This window comes from Narcine bancroftii, chromosome 14 (genome assembly GCF_036971445.1).
Source record: "Narcine bancroftii isolate sNarBan1 chromosome 14, sNarBan1.hap1, whole genome shotgun sequence".
NCBI lineage: Eukaryota > Metazoa > Chordata > Chondrichthyes > Torpediniformes > Narcinidae > Narcine > Narcine bancroftii.
In genome coordinates this window covers 41,838,492-41,859,425 of record NC_091482.1, presented here as the reverse complement: position 1 = coordinate 41,859,425, position 20,934 = coordinate 41,838,492, and the positions used below count along the sequence as shown (strand labels likewise).

Genomic DNA, 20,934 nt, shown 5'->3' with positions numbered 1-20,934 from the left:
AAACCACCATCTTAAAACAAAATTCAAACCTCATTAAACATTGTACAATTCAATTTTAGTACTCTTCCACCATTTTTCCCTTTTACTCTTGAATAGTTATCCAATAAAAGCTCCAATACCACATTTAAATATCCCCAATCATTACGTTAAAATTCAAATATCCAAATAATAAAAACACATCTACAACGAAATCTATATCTTCAACAAATGGAGCATAAACCACAAACAAAATTAAGCCTCATTAAGAATTGTACAATTCAATTTATAACTTTCACCATTATTCCCTTCGTTCTATAACTAAAATAGCAAAATAATATACACCAGAATTACCACTCCTTTCACCTTAAAGTTAAAGAAAAAATATAAAAAAAACTTATCCATCCCATTCACATTTAAATTTAAAATATTCCTTATCTACTGAATAAACTTTACAAAAAAAACCACATCAATTTTTAGTTTTTTAAACAATCAAATACTTTCTTATGCTTTTTAAAAATAATTTAAACAAAAAAAAACCCTTCACTCTTTAATCTAATAATACAAAAAAAGGAAAAAAAACGGGTAGGAGCTTAAAAATACCCCCTCCCGTCTAAACCGCGCAATGCGGTAACTCCCAAAAAAAATGGGTGAGATAACTCACACGTAGCAGATGACTTTCAGGAAATAGTGCCTATCCAGTTCTCTCCCCCAACTCTCACTTCATCTTAAACTAACATCATCATTATTTAATATCCCTTTTTTAAAAAAAAAAGGACAACTCTTCTTTTAATCAGCTCCAACTGCCGAGTCACCATTACAACCATTCCTTCTTGGAGCACGGCTCTTTTCTTCCATCTCTTGTCTCCTTAGAGATCGCGGCGGACTATGTCTCTGTTAAAACTAAGTAATTGGCAGCTCTTGAGCAAATGCTATAGCTTCCTTTGGAGAATCAAAGAACTTTGGTTGGCAACCATCTTGGAAAACCTTCAAAACAGCTGGATATCAAAAGGTTGCCTTGTAACCTTTCTTCCACAACAACTCTTTAGCAGGATTGAATTCCTGTCGTTGGAACATAACTTCTTGACTCAAATCTGCATAGAAGAAAACTTGATTATTTTGAATCATCAAGGGTGATTTTCTCTGTTGTGCGTTTCTAATAGCCACTCGTAAAATTATTTCTCTGTCGTAATAATTCAAGCAACGAACCAAAGCAGGTCTTGGACTTTGACCTGAAATAGGTCTTCTATGCAAGGCTCTGTGAGCACGTTCCAGTATTATACCTTCCGGGAAATGTTCTTGACCCAGCACCCGCGGAATCCATTCAGTAAAAAATTTTCTTGGGTCTGGTCCCTCCATACCTTCCGGCAAACCAATAATCTTTATATTGTTCCGTCTGGATTGGTTTTCCAAATAATCAATCTTTTTCACCAAATTTTTATTCTGAGTTTGTAAGTCTTCGACCATTTTGGTCACATCAAAAACTTGATCCCGTATTTCGTCTATATCTTCTTCACACGAATTAAATTTATCTCTCAGTTCAAGCTTAAAAGCTCCAAACTCAGCCATCTGTTGAGAATGAACTAGTACCAAGTTCAGTCATAATCTTGGATAATCCCTGCATTGTATAAGATAATTTAGATTCAAGATTCACAAAAATCTTTTCAATTGGAAGAGATTTTGGCTCAACAAATTCCTGTTTCTTCTGCATAACCAAAGGATCTTCTGTTCCTTCCTTCATTCTGGTTGCCTTCCTTGTAGTATGACTGCGTGTGGAAACCCCAGCCACAGCCTCTCCAGCAATGACTGGAGGACGCTGGCCGGGGTTTTCCCCAGTCCATAATGTATTAAGTTCTCCCAGTACATCAAGTTGTATAGGTTTTTCTATCTCAAGAGATGTAGTTTGCAGCACCACTCTACAGTTGACAAATGCCTTTGAGTAACTCTTTGTTCTAAAGGCTGTTTGGCGCCCTCTTTAGGGGGCTCTACCGATGTAACATAGAGCTCTACATCTGAACACTGTACCTCTCTCCTGGGATCCATTTCATGCTGAGTCCCGGTGTCTTTCCTGTAGGTAGGCTCCAAAACTTGAACTTTTGGAAAATGTAGTTTTTTGATGATCTGTTGTCGTTTTTTTTGCTCTTTTCCACCAATTGTGCCATCATAAGTTAAATTAACAGCACTGAAATTATCTAAACTTTTAAAGAATTTTAACAGGCATTTCTAGACAAAACAATAAGATAGAGTCAGGAGAGGACTGGAAGGCACGTCTGATCCTTACGCCATCTTGCCACGCCCCCGGAACATATTTCTGTCGCCACTTGGACAGGAGCTGATAGACTTCAACACTACAGAGGAGGTAGAAAATCTCTTGAAATAGTGTGAGAGTAACAACCTGAGTCTCAACATGGATAAGAGAAAGGAGATGATCGTGGACTTCAGGAACGACCGCCCTCCACTACACATCAACAACTCTATGGTAAGGAGAATAGAGAGCACCAAGTTCCTTGGTGTTCACTTAACTACTGACCTATCATGGAAACAACATCTCCTCAGTTGTCAGGAAGCACTTTCTGGGAAGACTGAAACAGGCAAGTCTACCAGCAAGCATTCTGTCAGTTATCTATAGGAGCTCTATTGAGAGCGCTCTGGCTGGCTGCATGCATCACAGTATGCTGCAGATAAATAGATCAGAGGATAAAAGTGGCAGAAAGAATCACTGGAGTCCCATTCCCACCCCCAAATTCGACGTGATATGCTGGGATCGTTGTCTGAAGATCAAAATCATTGAGGACTCCTTCTATCATTGTGACAGATTATGTTATATTTTATATCGTATATAGATATGTTTTAAAGGAGATAAATTGTGGCAGGTTTTTGTAGTGTAGGTCACATACAAACTCTTCAAAACAGACCTCATTTAAAATGCCAGAGTTCTGCTCTAACTAGATAGTCCAGGCTCATGGTGGCTTTGCACAAACTTTGAAGGATACCTATAAGGACTTCACAAGTAGGTGTTAATTGGACAAGCTGTGGAGTAATGGATTACTGTTTTAGAAAGCAACAGATGAACAACTCAGAAGATTAGGTCCGGTGCTGCAGTCTGATGTTCTAAGAGGCTCGTGTGTCTTTTTCTGAGAGAGAGAGAGAGAGAGAGAGTTCAGCAGCAGGGACTGGAATGTGACAAGCTTGTAGAAAATCCCATTTTGAAGGCGGGTTGTTAGTTCAGCCTGGTCAAAGCCCTTGTGGTTCATACAAGAGGAGAGGACTGGCTGCCTAATGTTTCACTTGAAGTAAGGAAAACAAAAAGGAACTCGGTGGTGACCTGAAAGAAAGAGGCTATCATCTGGAAAACCCTGATGGGGAAAGTTTCTTCAGAAAGACACTGAAGTGGCTGATCTAAAGGAATCAATTGTGGGTACCCACAGGCAACAAATCTCTCTCTGGAAACCGACAAGGACCTTCCTGAGTGGTAATCATTTACTTTTCAAGCACCAAAGCTTGGTGAAATTCATAAATGTTAAATTCTGTACACAGTATAAGAATTGCCTGCAACCAGTGAAGTTGGAGGAGTGAGAAGTGAGATTGGACTTTGAATCAAAGAATTTTTTTGAATTTATATACACATTACATACATATGTGCTTAGAATTAGGAGGAGGTTAGGTTAATAGTCATAAGTTAAAGTTTGATCCTGTTTTCATGTGTAATTTTTGTTAAAGTAACCATTTGTCTTGGTGAATTTCTATTGCTGCTGGGTTTTGGGATCCTCTGGGCCCATAACACCCTGGACACAGCATCATTCAGCTGCTCCTGTTGAGGAAGAGATACAGGAGGATCAGAGCCAGCACCATTAGGCTGAGGAACAGCTTCTTCCCACAGGCAGTGAGAATGCTGAACGACCAATGGAACTGCTCACACTAACCATCCGAGACTCGCGTATTCATGAAACAATTTTTAATTGTAGATATGAATGCTTGTCCTACATATATATTAATTGTCTGTATGTGGGTTATGTCTGGTTGTGTGTCTGCATGTTTTGCCCCAAGGATTGGAGATGCTTTTTCATGGGGTTGTACTTGTACAATCAGATGACAATAAACTTGACTATTTAAGGGAGAGAAAAATAGGTTCTTAATTATCTAGGGCATCAAAGCTTCAGGGGAGAAGGCCGGGTAGTTGTGTTGATTGGAAAATGGATCAGCTCATGATTAAATGGCTGAATAGCCTATTTATGATCCAATGATAAAAATAAATAAATATCAATTATCTACTTTAAAAGGACATCTCTTTATACTGGTGCCCAAGAATAGCAAGATGGCCTGTCTCAATGACTATTGGCCAGTGGAATTTGCATATACCCAATGAACCATCACACAGATCACTGGCACACCTCAGGGCTGTGTGCTCAGCCCGCTCCTCTTCACGCCATTGATCCACGTCTACATCACCAGATCCAGCTCCAACAATGTCATCAAGTTTGCAGATAATACAACAGTAGCTAACCTCATCAGCAAAAATGATGAGTCGCCCTGCAGAGAAGAGGTGGAATATCTTGTGAAAAGGTGCATGGGTAACAATCCAAGTCTCGATGTGGACAAGACGAAGGAGATGATTGTGGACTTCATGAGGACCAGAGATGACCATTCTCCACTGCACATTAATAGCTTGGTAGTCGAGAGAGTAGAGAGAACCAAATTCCTCAGAGTCCACTGCATCACAGTATTTTACAGTGGAGCATCATATAAGAAAAGCAGAGAGTATCACTGGGTCTCCCTCCCCTCACATTGAAGTGATTTACTGGGATCATTGACTGAAGAGGGCACGCAAAATTGTTGAAGACCCTATCACCCACACGCAAAACCTACCAGCTACTCCTGTTGGGAAAAAGATGATGGAGTATCAGAGCCAGAACCACCAGGCTGAACAGCAGCTACTTCCCACAGACAATGAGATTGCTGAATGACTGATAAACTGCTTATATCTGTGATATTACAGATCTTGGACCCTATATTCGTTTACTGAGCTATCTTGTAAATCAGCGAGTTCATTCCTCTCTGGGGCCTCATTTCAATGAGGGGTGCTTGACAAAGTGGCGACTTTCTGTCTTTTCGGTAGACACCAATTTGAATTAGAATTTATTTTCTGCTAATATAGCAAAAAAGCATGATACATCATAAATTAATATAAATCTAATTCAAATCCTTCTATGTTTGTGGATTAAACATCAACCAAATGAATTACATCATAACACAGAGCAATATCTGCCTAATGTGATAATATGATCTCGGACAACCATAACCAAACCCATATATAATTGGTTAATCGAAAAAAGGAAAAAAAAGTAATCTACCCCCTCCCTCTAATCAAGGTAACCTTGTTGAAAAAAAGTAAACCTATGGGTCGAAAAGTGACCTTCAGAAACTAGACAGAGCATCCAAATTACTTAAATCTGCCAATCATGATGGTATTCTATGAATGGGCCCAGTATCTTTGGAAATTGAAACTTTCTATCCATAATGTTGTATTTAATTTTCTCCAAGCTTGAATATGACATTACATCATGTAACCACTGTACATGAGTAGGTGAATATTCATCCTTCGATGGGCAACGTGCTAAAAGCTAAAACTTTCTCTTGAGATGCAGACACAAGTATATCTGGTTCATGAGCAAAAACAAACAAGGCAATTAAAGGGCATGGTTCTATTTTGATCTCAAAAATTGTTGAAGTTTGAAAATGTTTTCCCAAAATCTTCCTCAATTAGGGCACACCCAAAAAAAATGGATCAATAACGCTTCAAAAATTTTGCTCTTCTCACATAATGGATCAACATCTGTATAATAAGTTTGGATATATGCATTTTATGTGCCACCTTAAATTGTAATCAACAAATGAAGAATCATTAATTAAACTGAGAGTCGAGAACCAGTCTTCATCTGAAAATATTATATTGCGATCATGCTCCCATTCATTCTTAATCCCAGCCATTGAGGCTGATCTTAAATTTAATAAATCGTTAGAAATACATGATATTAATCCACTGTGAACAATCTGTAAATTAAAAAATGTATGAAGAATATTTGAATTTGCGATTCACGGAAAATCTTGTAATTTTGAATGAACAAAATGCCTCACTTTTAAATATCTAAAGAAATGTCTATTTGAAAGATTAAATTTAGCTGACATTTGTTCAAAAGATATGTTGAATAAAAAGATCTTTTTAATTTTTGATACCTAATCTGTCCCATTCCTTAATACTGATGGTTATCTATAATGGGACTAGCAAGAGATTTGAGCCTATATTCTCACCCTATTTCTCGTTATTGAATTAAGTGTCAATTTAGAAAAGGGAAAGGGTAAAATGGAACGTAAAATTGCCAACATAGATGATTTTTTTTTTAGAAAACTTCAGTTCCATTTCTACCCAAGATTCACTAATTTATCAAAATGTAATAATAAAAGTAAATTATGTATATTAATCACAAATTTGGAAGTGATAATTCCCCCGTTCCTTTTAGTTTTTTTGAAGATGGGCTTTACGTATACGTGGTTGTTTTCCCTGCCATATATATATGAGGAAATCACCAAATCTAATAAGTTAAAGAAAGAGTTGGGAATGAAAATTGGTAGGGCTTGAAAAACGTACAAGAATTTAGGTAAGAATTTCATTTGAATTGAATTGATACATCCAATCATTGTAGATAATGGGGACAATCCCAATAATAATACTTTAGTCAGATTAAGTAATACTAAGAAATTTTCTTTCAATAAATGTTTGTAACTTTTTGAAATTGTAATACCTATGTATTGAAATTGGACTTTCATTACTTTGAATAGAAAATTTGAATACATTGAAAAAGATCCCTTTACAGGTAATAGTTCACTCTTGTATAAATTTAATATATAACCCAAAAACTGGCCAAATTGGGAAGCAAAGTTAATATATTTGGTATAGAAACCTCTGGATATTAAATAAAGAGCAGATCATCTACGTAAAGAGATCTTTCTTCTTCTTCTTCTTTGGCTTGGCTTCGCGGACGAAGATTTATGGAGGGGGTAAATGTCCACGTCAGCTGCAGGCTCGTTTGTGACTGACAAGTCCGATGCGGGACAGGCAGACGCGGTTGCAGGGGAAAATTGTTGGGGTTGGGTGTTGGGTTTTTCCTCTTTTGTCAGTGAGGTGGGCTCTGCGGTTAAATTCTCTACATTATCAGGGGGTAACAGCTCATTGTTCCAGTACTATGTCAAAAAGAAAGGTCTTAAAGGGCATCCTTGACGTGTTCCCCTATACAGCCAAAACATCTTCTTTTGTTGTGAGTTAGAAGGAATGAAAGCCATGGGACATGAATATAATAGACATGGTAGACAGAGTTAAAGAATTTCATGTACGTTACATTCTAAAAGTAGTATTACATGACAATAATGGAACCTTTACCTTTTCTGGAAATGGATTTTCGACTTTCTCATCAGCAGGCCATGTCTGAGTGTGAATCCTCAACATCACCTCCTCTTCACTGACCATCAACATAGGCACCCCAAGGCTGCATGCTTGATGAAGGGCTCAAGCCCGAAACATTGGTTATCTATCTTTATCTTTGATATATAAAGTACTCTGTTTGACCTGGTGAGTTTCTCCAGCATTGTGTTTTTACTGCATGCTTGGTCTCCTGCTCTATTCCTTGTTCACTCATGACTCTATTTAAATCGCTGTATTTTTACCTTTACATAAAGAACACTGTTTGATCTGCTGAGCTTCTCAGCATTTTGTCTTTTGACTTCAATCACAGATTTTTGTGATTTACTTTATAAAATTGCTAATCATACCATTGTTGTTGGCCAAATAATGGAGTAATGATGTGTCAGAGTACAAGATGGAGATCGGTAACTGGTTGAGTAGTGACAGAACAACAATGTTGCTCTCAACACAATCAAGAACAAGGAGCTTATTGTTGATTTTGGGAAGGGGTGCATGGACCACAAACCTGTCTACATTGATGGGGTGGGGATGGTTAGTTAAAATCTTTGTTCCTGGGAATCCATACATCTCTTCTGGAGCCATGTGACATGGTTAGCATAGCAGTTAGAGCAATGCTATTGCAGCGCCTGAGACCCGTCTTATAATCCGGCGCTGTCTATCAGGAGTTTGTATATTCTCCTGTGTCTGTGTGGGTTTCCTCCCACCCTTCAAAACATATGGGGGGTGGTGTGGAATGGTTGTATTTAATTGGGTGTATTTGGGCAGCATGGGCTTCTGGGTCTGATAGGCCTGTAACTGCTGTATGGCTCCAAAAAATGCATGTAGAATGCTGCTAAGGTGGCAAAAATAACTAGCTTCGTCGGAGGCTCTGACTTCCCAGCCGTTGAAGACAGCCAGCTACAAGACCCCCATCACCTTGGTCACAACCTCCTCTCATTGATACCTTCGGGTCTGAAGATCAGCCCCTTTAGGTTGAAGAACAATTTATCTCCAATGGCTATATGGCTCAAACAGTCTGACTACACTATTCTAATGCCAGTTTTTTCTTGCATTATGTTAACTGAATATTCTTTCTTTGGCTTGGCTTCGCGGACGAAGATTTATGGAGGGGGTAAAAAGTCCACGTCAGCTGCAGACTCGTTTGTGGCTGACAAGTCCGATGCGGGACAGGCAGACACGATTGCAGCGGTTGCAGGGGAAAATTGGTTGGTTGGGGATGGGTGTTGGGTTTTTCCTCCTTTGCCTTTTGTCAGTGAGGTAGGCTCTGCGGTCTTCTTCTAAGGAGGTTGCTGCCCGCCAAACTGTGAGGCGCCAAGATGCACGGTTTGAGGCGATAACAGCCCACTGGCGGTGGTCAATGTGGCAGGCACCAAGAGATTTCTTGAGGCAGTCCTTGTACCTTTTCTTTGGTGCACCTCTGTCACGGTGGCCAGTGGAGAGCTCGCCATATAACACGATCTTGGGAAGGCGATGGTCCTCCATTCTGGAGACGTGACCCATCCAGCGCAGCTGGATCTTCAGCAGCGTGGACTCGATGCTGTCGACCTCTGCCATCTCGAGTACTTCGACGTTAGGGATGTAAGCGCTCCAATGGATGTTGAGGATGGAGCGGAGACAACGCTGGTGGAAGCGTTCTAGGAGCCGTAGGTGGTGCCGGTAGAGGACCCATGATTCGGAGCTGAACAGGAGTGTGGGTATGACAACGGCTCTGTATACGCTTATCTTTGTGAGGTTTTTCAGTTGGTTGTTTTTCCAGACTCTTTTGTGTAGTCTTCCAAAGGCGCTATTTGCCTTCGCGAGTCTGTTGTCTATCTAAGTTAATCATCATCAGTTAACATAACATTACATTAAGATGAGAGCAGAGATACAGTGCTCCTGCAGGGTCAAACCGCCCAGTTAACTGCCATCGGCTCCACACAGGCTTTGAATGACCTGTTGAGGGAGCTAACGGTTTTATTTGTAATCCTGCGACCGGGTTTGCGCGCAAGATGGTGGCGCCTATTAATCGGCCGCAGCCATAAGGGGCTACAGACTCTGGGAAAGTGGAGGACTGGAGAATGGTAAGATCCCCCCACCCCATCTGAGAAGGAGAAGTGGAAGAAATGACCCGCAGGAATGGTGAGGGAGCTCTGCGGCTGAGGGACCAGTGTATGCAGCGGGCAGAAGCTGTGGGCTGCTGGAGACTGCTTTCGGGAGACTTGCACCAAGCTGGAGACTGGCTCGAACTGGCTGGAGGGGTGCCAGCTATCGGAACTGGAATGCGAAGAGGTGCCGAGGGCGCTGAAGGGTTTCTATCCATGTTGGAGGTTCGGAATTGGAACTCACCAGTGGTTTGCCTGTGGAAGTGCTGGAGGCGAATCTACGGACACTTGGTGACTCTGGGGGGGGGACCTCTCTTTTGCTTGTCTCTCTGACTGTATCTGACTGTAATACTGTAGGAGGCACTTAGGCAATTGCTGCCGGTGACAAATCTGTCTTCCTTGCAACAGGCAAAAAGAAATTTCATGCAATTTGACACTGTTTTATTACTTTGATAATAAATTGAATTCTGAATTTTTTTCTTTTTAATTTAAAGTTTGTAATTGTCATTATTTAAAATTAAGCTCCTGTTTGGCTACAGCAAGTAAGAATTTCAGTGCATTTGTATATTGTACAATGTTTATGATAATAAACTTTATCATTTTCACTTATTATCATTACTGGTTTGAAATGTCATCAAAAACATTATCCTGACATGGCCATTAGTTGACATTATTGTCAGAAATAAAACTTCTCACACATGAGTCTCTTTAAAACTGATGACACGACAAGCTTTATTTACAAGTCTGCAGAGTTGGACTCAACTGGTTTCTCACCAGTTAAGCCCCGATACATACAGTGCATTGATTTTTATACCTTTATTATTTGCCCTTCCCCTTCTTATTAATACTGTTTTAATTGGTTAGTATTACAAAAACATTCTAAGTATAACTGCATTATTAATTATCACGTTCGTTACGTACGCTGTGAACTCTACATTCACTGAATTCTGTTTCTCACACTTCTTATCAATCCTTTGTCTCCTGCATGTCTCTCACTATGACCATGAAAAGATAGGTTTAAAAAAACATATTCAGCAGCTCCTTCTGTCCTTGACTGCTAGTAAACTCTCTGTCCGTTCTGGCTTCCCTGTTTCTGATTAATCATCACATTTTAACTTAAGTCTTTTTAACCTAAATTCTCTATATCACAATCCACCCCTTTCTCTCTTTAAAATGTGTTGAATATATGTATAGATATAAATGGGGATTCTAAGCTAGGGAAGAAAAATGTTTTATGATACATTAATCTCACGCTGAAAGAAAAGTCTTACAGGGTCACCCATCCCCCCTGGTTGCATAGCTTGTTCGACCATGGAAATCACCAGGCTGCGTAGACAGGGAATAATACAGGGCAAAATAAGTAGGAGGAATAAAATACCTCCGATGACCCACAAGAAGGTACGCCACCAGGTTCCTCCAAACCATTTGTCCATCCAATTAAATTGTGGGAAAGGATGCCAGGTTTGAACCGGTACATGGGACAATGTACGAATATTATCAGCGATTTTACGAACGGCTTTTCCATTATCATCAATCTGTAAGCAGCAGTTAGTCAAATTAAGTTTGCCACATACACCTCCTTCCGTGGCTAGGAGATAGTCTAGGGCTAGACGGTTCTGATATATAGCAGAGCGCATTTGACCTTGCTGGGATGCAAGTAATTGCAGGGCTATAGCTGTTTGATTTGTAACAATTTCAAGCACTGCTTGTAAGCGAATTATACGATTTAACATATATATAGGAGTACGATAACCCCAAGATCCATCTTGAGCCCATGTAGCGGGACCATAATATTGAATTATGCGCTCTGGAGGCCAATCATCTCTCCATTCTCCCAAATGTACCGTGGTAGAGCGGGGTGCACGATGTAATGTATCAAAGATCTTCACGCCTAATTTATGACCGTGATCGTGGGGTAGAAGGAAAAATTCTGGGCGGATTATTCCTAGGAAACAAGTTCCACTCCACTGTGAGGGAAGACGAGTATAAGCTTTATTACCACATATCCAGAATAATCCATTTGGGGATACTCCATACCCCCTTTCCCAAACTCTTTTAAGAACAGAATTTGATTGGTATGGTCCTGTGATGGTGGAAGTGGTACAATTCCAAAACTGAATACTGCTATTAGACAGGGGTAGGCAATTAGTTTTAAAAACAGTAGATAAGAACCAAGTCTGAGGTTTAGGAAACCAAGTGAAAACACCAGGTGAAATGCGAATCCATACAGCCTTGCAGGGACTTTCTCCTACTGGGTATTTGCCGGCTCGTGAGAGACAATAAAAACCAGAGGGGACGTTAGAGAGAGACCAGGTTTCTCTTGATCTTGTTCGGTTAGTTGTCCAAATGCGGGAAATCATGGTCAATGAATTGAGAGGTTCTCCCCACCAAGGCCATTGTTCTGACATCCGTGGACCCCCGCAGACCCAACAATTGGTTACATTAAAAGTTCCTGCAATTTTAGTTGCCAGATCTACAAAAAGGTTTTCTCCCCCAATTGCATTTCCGAAACTTACATGGTTATTTGGATGGACTCGAACTAAGTCCGGCTGTCTTAAAGGGACAGGCAATTTCAAGTGTGGAGTGTAACTTCTCATTGGAACAGTACGTTGGTGTATGCAAAACCAGAGTCCATCAGGGCATGGTGGGCTTGAGTCACCTTTCCAACCATTAAGAGGGAAAGGAGTGGTATTAGGAATCTGTATATAATGACCTATATTATTTCCTTCTTTTTCCACACAAGGGGTATATGGATGTTGGGTGGTATTTTCTGCCCAGCATTTCTCAGGAACTGAGGTATGGGAAATGAAATTACCTTCCTTTCTTCCCCAAATGTGGTCCTGAAACAGGACCACTGTATCTCTGCATTTCTTACATTTCACACCTGATAAAGACATAGGCAAACTAAGAAAAATCAAAGAACATAACAATAACATTGTGAATTAAGTCTTTTTGCGAAATCGTAAGGTAAGAGGTTTTTCTCCAGGAATACAAGTCCAATCTGAGTTCGTATCAGGGTCCTGTGGCGCCTCTACAGGTCCCTTAAATCTGGATGCGTGTGTCCACCCCTTCTCTCTTGTTCGTGCTGCAGCTTCTGTAGTTAAGAGAACTTGGTATGGACCTTCCCACTGGGGCTGGAGTTTTTCAGTCTTCCAGGTCTTGATAAGAATCCAGTCTCCCGGTTCCACTTTGTGTAAAGAAAAGTCTAGAGGCGGTGTTTGTGCCAATAGTCCTCTCTTTCGTAAATCTGTAAGAGAGCGTGACAGTGCCTGTAAATAGTTCCTAACAAATATATCCCCTTCCCCCAAGGTGGGACACCCCTCAACTGTACTCCAGAAGGGAAGCCCAAACATCATTTCATAAGGGGACAGCCCTACATCTTTTTGTGGGGCAGTACGAATTCTTAATAAGGCTAGGGGCAGACACTTTATCCAAGGCATTTTAGTTTCCACCATTAACTTTGTCAATTGGATTTTTAGTGTTCCATTCATACGTTCGACCTTCCCTGAGCTTTGTGGATGCCAAGGGGTATGTAATTTCCAAGAGACCTGTAATGCATCACAAATCAATTGCTGGATTTTTGAAGAAAAATGTGGACCCCTGTCTGAGTCTATAGAATCCATTATACCATATCTGGGGATTATCTGCTCTAGGAGGAGGCGAGCTACTGTAGAGGCTGTAGTATTTATTGTTGGGAAGGCTTCTACCCATCGGGTAAAGTGATCTATTATCACCAACAGATATTTCCATCTTTGAACTTGAGGTAACTCTGTGAAGTCGATCTGGATACGTTGAAAAGGGCGTATGGCTAATGGTTGACCTCCCATGGTCCCTGTCCTCATTATCTTCTTATTAATTTTTGTGCATAGGTAACAATTTTGCACCTCTTGTTGGGCCAAGGTGTAGATTCCCTTACACACATAATCTCGAAGCACTGTGTCACATAAGGCTTGGGTGCCCCAGTGGCTCTGTTGATGCAGGTGTTTTAAAATATTGCGAGTTATTTCTTTATTTAGAACAATTCTTCCATCTGGTGTTTTCCATGTTCCATCAGGTAACTGGCTTGCGCCCAGCTGATCCATGTTCTTTTCTTCCTTAGCAGTGAAAATGGGAGCTGTCTTTATGCCTTGCCTTATTGGGATTAAAGTCAGCAAACGGACTTCTTGTTGCATGGCTGCTCTTTTGGCTTCTTCATCAGCCAGTCTGTTTCCAATTGCTGTTGGGTTATCTCCCCTTTGATGGCTTGGTATGTAGACCACTGCTATTTCTTGGGGTAATGTTAAGGCTTCTAGAGTCAGAGTAATCATCTGTTCGTGTGCCAATTCCTTTCCTCTTGATGTAATTAGACCACGCTCCTTCCAGATCTTACCAAAGGTATGCACTACCCCGTATGCGTATTTGGAATCTGTGTAAATTGTTCCAATTTTCTTTGCCAGTATTCTGAGGGCTCTCTGCAAGGCATATAGTTCACAGGATTGTGCTGACCAGCTTCCGGGTAGTCTCGTGGATTCTACTACTTTCCAAGTATTTCCTTCTATTATAGCATACCCATTTCTTCTCATTCCGTCAACACATCTGGCGGAGCCGTCAATGTAGAATTCATATCCTTCTCCCAGCGGAGTATCGCAAAGGTCTTCTCGGGTCTTGGTCTGAAGATCTGTCAACTCGACACAGTCATGCTCCACCTCTTTCTCTGTTTCACTGCCGTATAAAAATTGAGCTGGATTGCAGCTATTAATTTTTGCAAACTGTAAATCTTCTCCAACCATTAAAATGGTTTCATACTTTAATATGCGAGAATCAGTCAGCCATCGATGGGCAGTTTGTGTTAATAAAACACTCACAGAATGGGAGGTGTACACAGTCATCTTTCCTCCAAAAGTAAGTTTACGTGCTTCCTCTACCAACAGAGCAGCAGCCGCTACTCCCTGGATACACGTCGGCCATCCGCGAGACACTGGGTCCATCATTTTGGAAAGGAAAGCCACTGGGTGTCGCTGACCGCCTTTTTCCTGTGTTAAAACTCCCACAGCTGTTCCTTGGTTATGAGTGACAAATAGCTGGAAGGGCTGTTTTAAAGAGGGCAGAGTGAGCACTGGGGCTCGTGTTAGGCGATGTTTCAAGTCCTCGAACCATCCCTCCTCCTCCTGGGTCCATTTCAATGGATAGTCATTTTCATTTGTCAGTTTATCATACATAAACTTCACCAAAGCTGAGTAGTCCTCTATCCATAACCTACAGTATCCTAAGAGTCCCAGGAATTGTCTTATTTCCTTCTTATTACGGGGTAAAGGCATTCTAGTGATTCCCGCAATTCGTTCAGGGGTAATTCGTTTCTGTCCTTTACTTATCTGGTGTCCCAGATATATTACAGTTTTCTCAACAAACTGTAACTTGTTTCTGGACACTCGTAGACCCTTTTTCCCCAGATAATTCAAGAGTCTAATGGTCTCTCCCCTCATTTCTTGTTCCTTGGGTCCTGATAATAGTAAATCATCCACATACTGCATTAGTTGGGAATCATCAGATTGTGGATAGTCCATCAGGATTTGTTCTAGCATTTGTCCAAACAGGTTTGGAGATTCAGTGAACCCTTGGGGCAATACAGTCCACCGAAACTGTCTCCGTCTACCTGTCCATGGATTTTCCCATTCAAACGCAAACATATCTCTACTTTCCTCTTCTAACGGACAAGTCCAGAAGGCATCCTTCAAGTCGATAACACTAAACCACTCATGGTCTGGGGGAATCCGACTCATAATAGTATAGGGATTAGGCACCACTGGGTGGCGGGTCTGAACAATAGCATTCAAACTTCTTAGATCCTGAACTAGGCGATAGGATCCATCTGACTTTTTTACTGGGAGTATAGGGGTGTTATAAGGTGACATGCATTCTTCTAATAGTCCGTCTCGTATTAAAGTCTCAATTACCGGCTGTAGCCCTTTTCTCCCTTCCAAAGAAATAGGATACTGACGTTTCCTTACCGGCTGATGACCTGGTATTAATGTGACATGTAAAGGTGGGATGTCCAGACCTCCTCGATTTCCCTCCTTATACCAGACTCTCTCGTCAATCTGCCGTTCATCCTCTTCCTTTAAAGCGCAGAGGTGGACTCGCACTTCTCCGTCCACAGGGAGAGCACCCAAACCTAGGAGAGCCTGTAAGTCCCTTCCTAGGAGGTTAAATCCAGCCGAAGGTAATAACAAGAGGTCTTGTACCCCTTCTCTTTCTTCCAGTTTCACTGTTACTTGGGGAATTATTGATACCATTCTGGGAGCCCCTTCTATCCCAGAAATTGTCAAATTACTTTTTATAGGCTCAGTTCCGATTGGCACAGTTATTACACTACTTCGTTCCGCTCCTGTGTCCACCATAAACACCACCTCTTCTCCCTTGGGACCAATTTTTAGTTTTACCAGCGGTTCCCTCTTATATTTGGTCCCTAACATTTGGAACCCCTGACACCCCTAATCTTCTTCCATAAGTTCGAGGGCACGCAATTCCCTCTTGTATCGGGGGCATTCCCTCTTAAAGTGTCCTTCCTCATTGCAGTAATAGCACTTAACGAACCTCCGGGGTCTTCCCTCTCTTGGATATTTTGGATTGTTTAGAGGAAGGTTTTGTTTTCTTTCCCCTCTGGATTCAGCATTCATCTGTCGGATAGTCTGTACCATAACCTTTGTCGCCTTCTTTTGATCTTCTTCTTCTCTCTGCACATATACTTTTTGTGCCTTTTTTAACAGTTCACTTAGGGGTTTTTCACTCCAGTCCTCCTCCTTTTCTAGTTTCTTTCTAATGTCTTGCCATGATTTGGAAACAAATTCAATTCGAATAAGCTGTTCACCCATTGGTGTACTAGGGTCCACACCAGCATACTGTTGGACATTCTTTCTCACCCTCTCCAAAAAATCAGTAGGGGACTCGTCTTTCCCCTGGTGGTTCCCAAATGCCTTGGTAAAATTGTGACCCTTTGGCACAGCCTCCCGTATCCCTTTAATTGTCCACTCTCTATATTGTCTCATACTTGCCAATCCCTCGGGTGTTCGTTTGTCCCACCTGGGTTCATTTAAGGGATATTTTTGTTCATGGGGTCTAGGGTCCCCAGGTTGTTCATATTCCCACATGAGGAGGGCAGCCCGTCGAATCATCTGCCTCTCCTGGGGTGAAAATAATGTTCCCATTATTGCCTGCATCTCTTCCCACGTATATGTGTTTGGTCCCAAGAATTGGTCAAGCTGTTCAGCCAGTCCTATAGGATCTTCCAATAACTTTTTCATTTCTTTCTTAAATCCCCGCACCTCTGTACTAGTTAGGGGAACATTCACATATCCCGTTCCCCCTCCCGGTCCTCCCATAGGAACTTCTCTTAGGGGATTTAGGTTTATTGAAAACTTTGATGGTCCTGGACCAGTCTGGGATCTTGTCCAGGGTCGGTTTACCGGTGGAAGTTTAGGGTACGACTCCCTTAATTCATCCTTTTTATCCCGGCCCCCTTGGGGGCAATCAGATTCATCACCTTTCCCCTCCGGTAATAAGCTTTCCTCGGGCGCAGTAGGCACCGGGGGAATATAAGGAGGGGGAAGGTTGTCCAGAGGTTCCCATTTCTTTTCTCCTGCCACTCTCAATTTAAAACATTCTGTTAAGGATCCTGGCCAGGGAACCCAACAAAATGCATATGCTGACTCTTCTTGATTCACCTTTGGTCTCGAATTTACATATATGTTTAATGCTTGTCTAACCCAATCCTCATCAGATCCAAATTTCGGCCACCAGACCGAGGAACCTTTAATAGGTTGTTTTGACCAAAGGAGACAATATTGGATCATCTTTTTCTTGTTTTTGTCCCGATATCTTTTACTATCCCAATTTTCAAACATTCTCCCCAAAGGGCTGTCAAGGGGTACTCCCAGGAATTGTCCTGAATTTTCAGACGAGCCCTTAGATTTTGATCCTCCCATTTTCCCACCTAGATCTGTTTATCGTTGCTGAGGACCCTCTCGCTCTGGACCCTACTCCCTTCCTCTCAGACGCCTCGTCGGAGGTGCTGTCCCTCCTTCGGTTACCGCTGAGGTTTTCCTGGGGTTGACCCCTCTCTTCTCGGCACTTCGTCGGAGGTGCTGTCCCTCCTTCGGTTACCGCCGAGGTTTCCCTGGGGTCTATCCTAGAGTCCCGCGACAGGGTCCTCACACAACGACAAAAGATCTATACTTAATCTATTCCGTTAGGTTTTTATCCAAACAGGTGTATCCCGTTACACCTGTTACCCAATCCCCACACCACAATCGTAAGTCGTCACTTACCGGTGTCTTCCCGGGGATTGAACCGTCACCCTTCTCCTCTCCGTCTTGTCGTGTCACCCTGTCCGGATACCACTCGCTCAAGCCGCCCGAAGCGACGAGCAAGGGACTAGGAGCCGCTGAACTCAGCGGGGTGCACCGCCTCCGATGTCCCTCTTCTCGCCTCCCCTCACGGCCGGAGTGTAGATCCCGGACGAGCCCCCATTTGTCAGAAATAAAACTTCTCACACATGAGTCTCTTTAAAACTGATGACACGACAAGCTTTATTTACAAGTCTGCAGAGTTGGACTCAACTGGTTTCTCACCAGTTAAGCCCCGATACATACAGTGCATTGATTTTTATACCTTTATTATTTGCCCTTCCCCTTCTTATTAATACTGTTTTAATTGGTTAGTATTACAAAAACATTCTAAGTATAACTGCATTATTAATTATCACGTTCGTTACGTACGCTGTGAACTCTACATTCACTGAATTCTGTTTCTCACACTTCTTATCAATCCTTTGTCTCCTGCATGTCTCTCACTATGACCATGAAAAGATAGGTTTAAAAAAACATATTCAGCAGCTCCTTCTGTCCTTGACTGCTAGTAAACTCTCTGTCCGTTCTGGCTTCCCTGTTTCTGATTAATCATCACATTTTAACTTAAGTCTTTTTAACCTAAATTCTCTATATCACAATTATGACTATCGTGACTAGTGCTGATGAGCTTTGATGGACATGGTTGGTAAATGAGTAGTTTTTCACAAATATGTGTTGCTTTGCAGGGGTTAAAGAAGGTATGGCTATTAGTTGCCAGGAATTACAAAAGTTGCTTCAAGAAGCTAAAGAACGTGAAGTTGAACTGGAGGGCCAAATTAAAGCATTGGAATACAGAATTGAAGATCTGAATGGAAGTGAAAAAGAGGCAAGCATAACTAACATTAGATTTCCGGATACTTGAAACAGTTTATTCATATAACTAATTTTAATCTCTCAATATTAAGTGTTTACCACAGTCATTAAGTTATTATTCAGTTAAACCGATTTGCCTTTAATATTTCTTAATGTAATTTTTTTTTCTGAACAAATCCCATTTCTTTTATCTGTGGAATTAATACCTTTTTATTCAAGGCATTGAGTTTGTTTGGTGTTAAAGGAATTGAGGCATGTAGTGTTCCTGAGGTTAATGATGAACCATGATTTCATTGAATGCTTCTGATAATTGTGTTCTTGCATGAACAATGTATCTTCAGAAGCTAGTTTCAGAGAGTTCTCATGATTTTGCACTTGAATATTACTTTAGATGTGAGGGTTGTCAATGTTGCAAATTTGAACATTTTCAACTGCAGGGACCCAATGTCAAGATAGTCCTTAAGATTGGTGTAACTCTGCCCCAGCTTGTGCCTCAGTTCATTATTGTCTGCTTCACCCATGAGACACCGCTTTTCAACTTCCCTGTCTACTTGCTAATTTGGGTATTGTTAAATGATACTCGAGATGGCAGAGGTCGACAGCATCGAGTCCACGCTGCTGAAGATCCAGCTGCGCTGGGTGGGTCACGTCTCCAGAATGGAGGACCATCGCCTTCCCAAGATCGTGTTATATGGCGAACTCTCCACTGGCCACCGTGACAGAGGTGCACGAAAGAAAAGGTACAAGGACTGCCTAAAGAAATCTCTTGGTGCCTGCCACATTGACCACCGCCAGTGGGCTGATATCGCCTCAAACCGTGCATCTTGGCGCCTCACAGTTTGGCGGGCAGCAACCTCCTTTGAAGAAGACCGCAGAGCCCACCTCACTGACAAAAGGCAAAGGAGGAAAAACCCAACACCCAACCCCAACCAACCAATTTTCCCCTGCAACCGCTGCAACCGTGTCTGCCTGTCCCACATCGGACTTGTCAGCCACAAACGAGCCTGCAGCTGACGTGGACATTTACCCCCTCCATAAATCTTCGTCCACAAAGCCAAGCCAAAGAAGAAGAAAAAAAAGAAGAAAATGATGTCATCAACTGATGCCAGTTATCTGGCAGTTGTGTCATGCTGCCATGGCCACTGGAGAATGAATTAAGGTACCATAAACAAAAGTATGGTAGAAATAGCAGTTGGCATCTCTGATCCTAATCTTTGCCATTCCAGAAATTGACTGCTGACATTCTATGTTAGTTATATTTTCCTGCACTTAGTCCTTATACCATGATTCCTAAAATGGTTGTTTTCTCAAAACCAGTATATGAAGAAGAGGCAAGCAGAAATAATATTAGATTTGCAGATACCTAAACTCTTAAGAAGTGTACCTAATTCATTTAATTAAAATTATCACTTCCTGCAAACAATAAGTAATTATTCAGGGAAACAAAATGAGAGTAGCAGACATTCCGGCCTTTGAACCTGCTCCATGGTTCAATATGATCATAGCTGATCATACAACCTCAGTCCCCTATTTCTGTGTTGTCTCCCTACCCCTTGGTCCCTTCAGCTATGACAATGTGCCCAAGACCATCATTACTTGCTCTAATCAGAAGCCATGAATGACTACGGAGGTGCATGTGCTGCTTAGGAACCTAGACACTGCCTTCAGAGCAGATGATAAGGTAGCCCTAGCTATTGCAAGAACCAAGCTGTCTAAGGCCAGCAGGGATGCAAAGCGTGCAAATGCCCAGGGCATTCATAGTCACTTCCTGGACACGTAATGCAAGTGGAAGAGTAACCAAGATATTACCAACACAAGACTACACCATCTGCCTGTGCTGGTACCTCTCTCCCAGATGCATGTGTTTTGAGGCAAAGATACTACATGGTGGTGAAGAAGACCACCTCTCCTCCAAATGATCAGGTCCTGAGTCTTGTAGTGGCTGACATGAAGAGAGAGTTAGGCAAGTTCAACCAGCAGAAAGCTGCTAGATCAGATAATGTTCTCGGCAGAGTGTTCAGGTGATGTGTAGCTCAGCTAGCTGATGTTCTCACCGACATCTCGAACATCTCCCAGAGAAGCACTGTGGTCCCAATGTGCTTCAAATGCTCCACCATTGTTCTCCCCGTGCCGAAGAAGTCATCTGTGTCCTGTCTCGATGACTGCCCCCTGTCACACTCTCATGCATTGTCATGAAGTGCTT

General features: G+C 41.8%; 1 protein-coding gene across 2 annotated transcripts in view; it reads left to right on the top strand.

The window, feature by feature from the left end:
• Nucleotides 1-20,934, top strand: part of cep152 (centrosomal protein 152) — a 213,821-nt gene that overhangs the window by 80,120 nt on the left and 112,767 nt on the right. For both annotated transcript variants that reach the window (XM_069911317.1, XM_069911318.1), the window contains exon 7: nt 18,605-18,744. In XM_069911317.1, the coding sequence (XP_069767418.1) occupies nt 18,605-18,744 (140 nt within the window). The remainder of the gene's footprint in view (nt 1-18,604; nt 18,745-20,934) is intronic.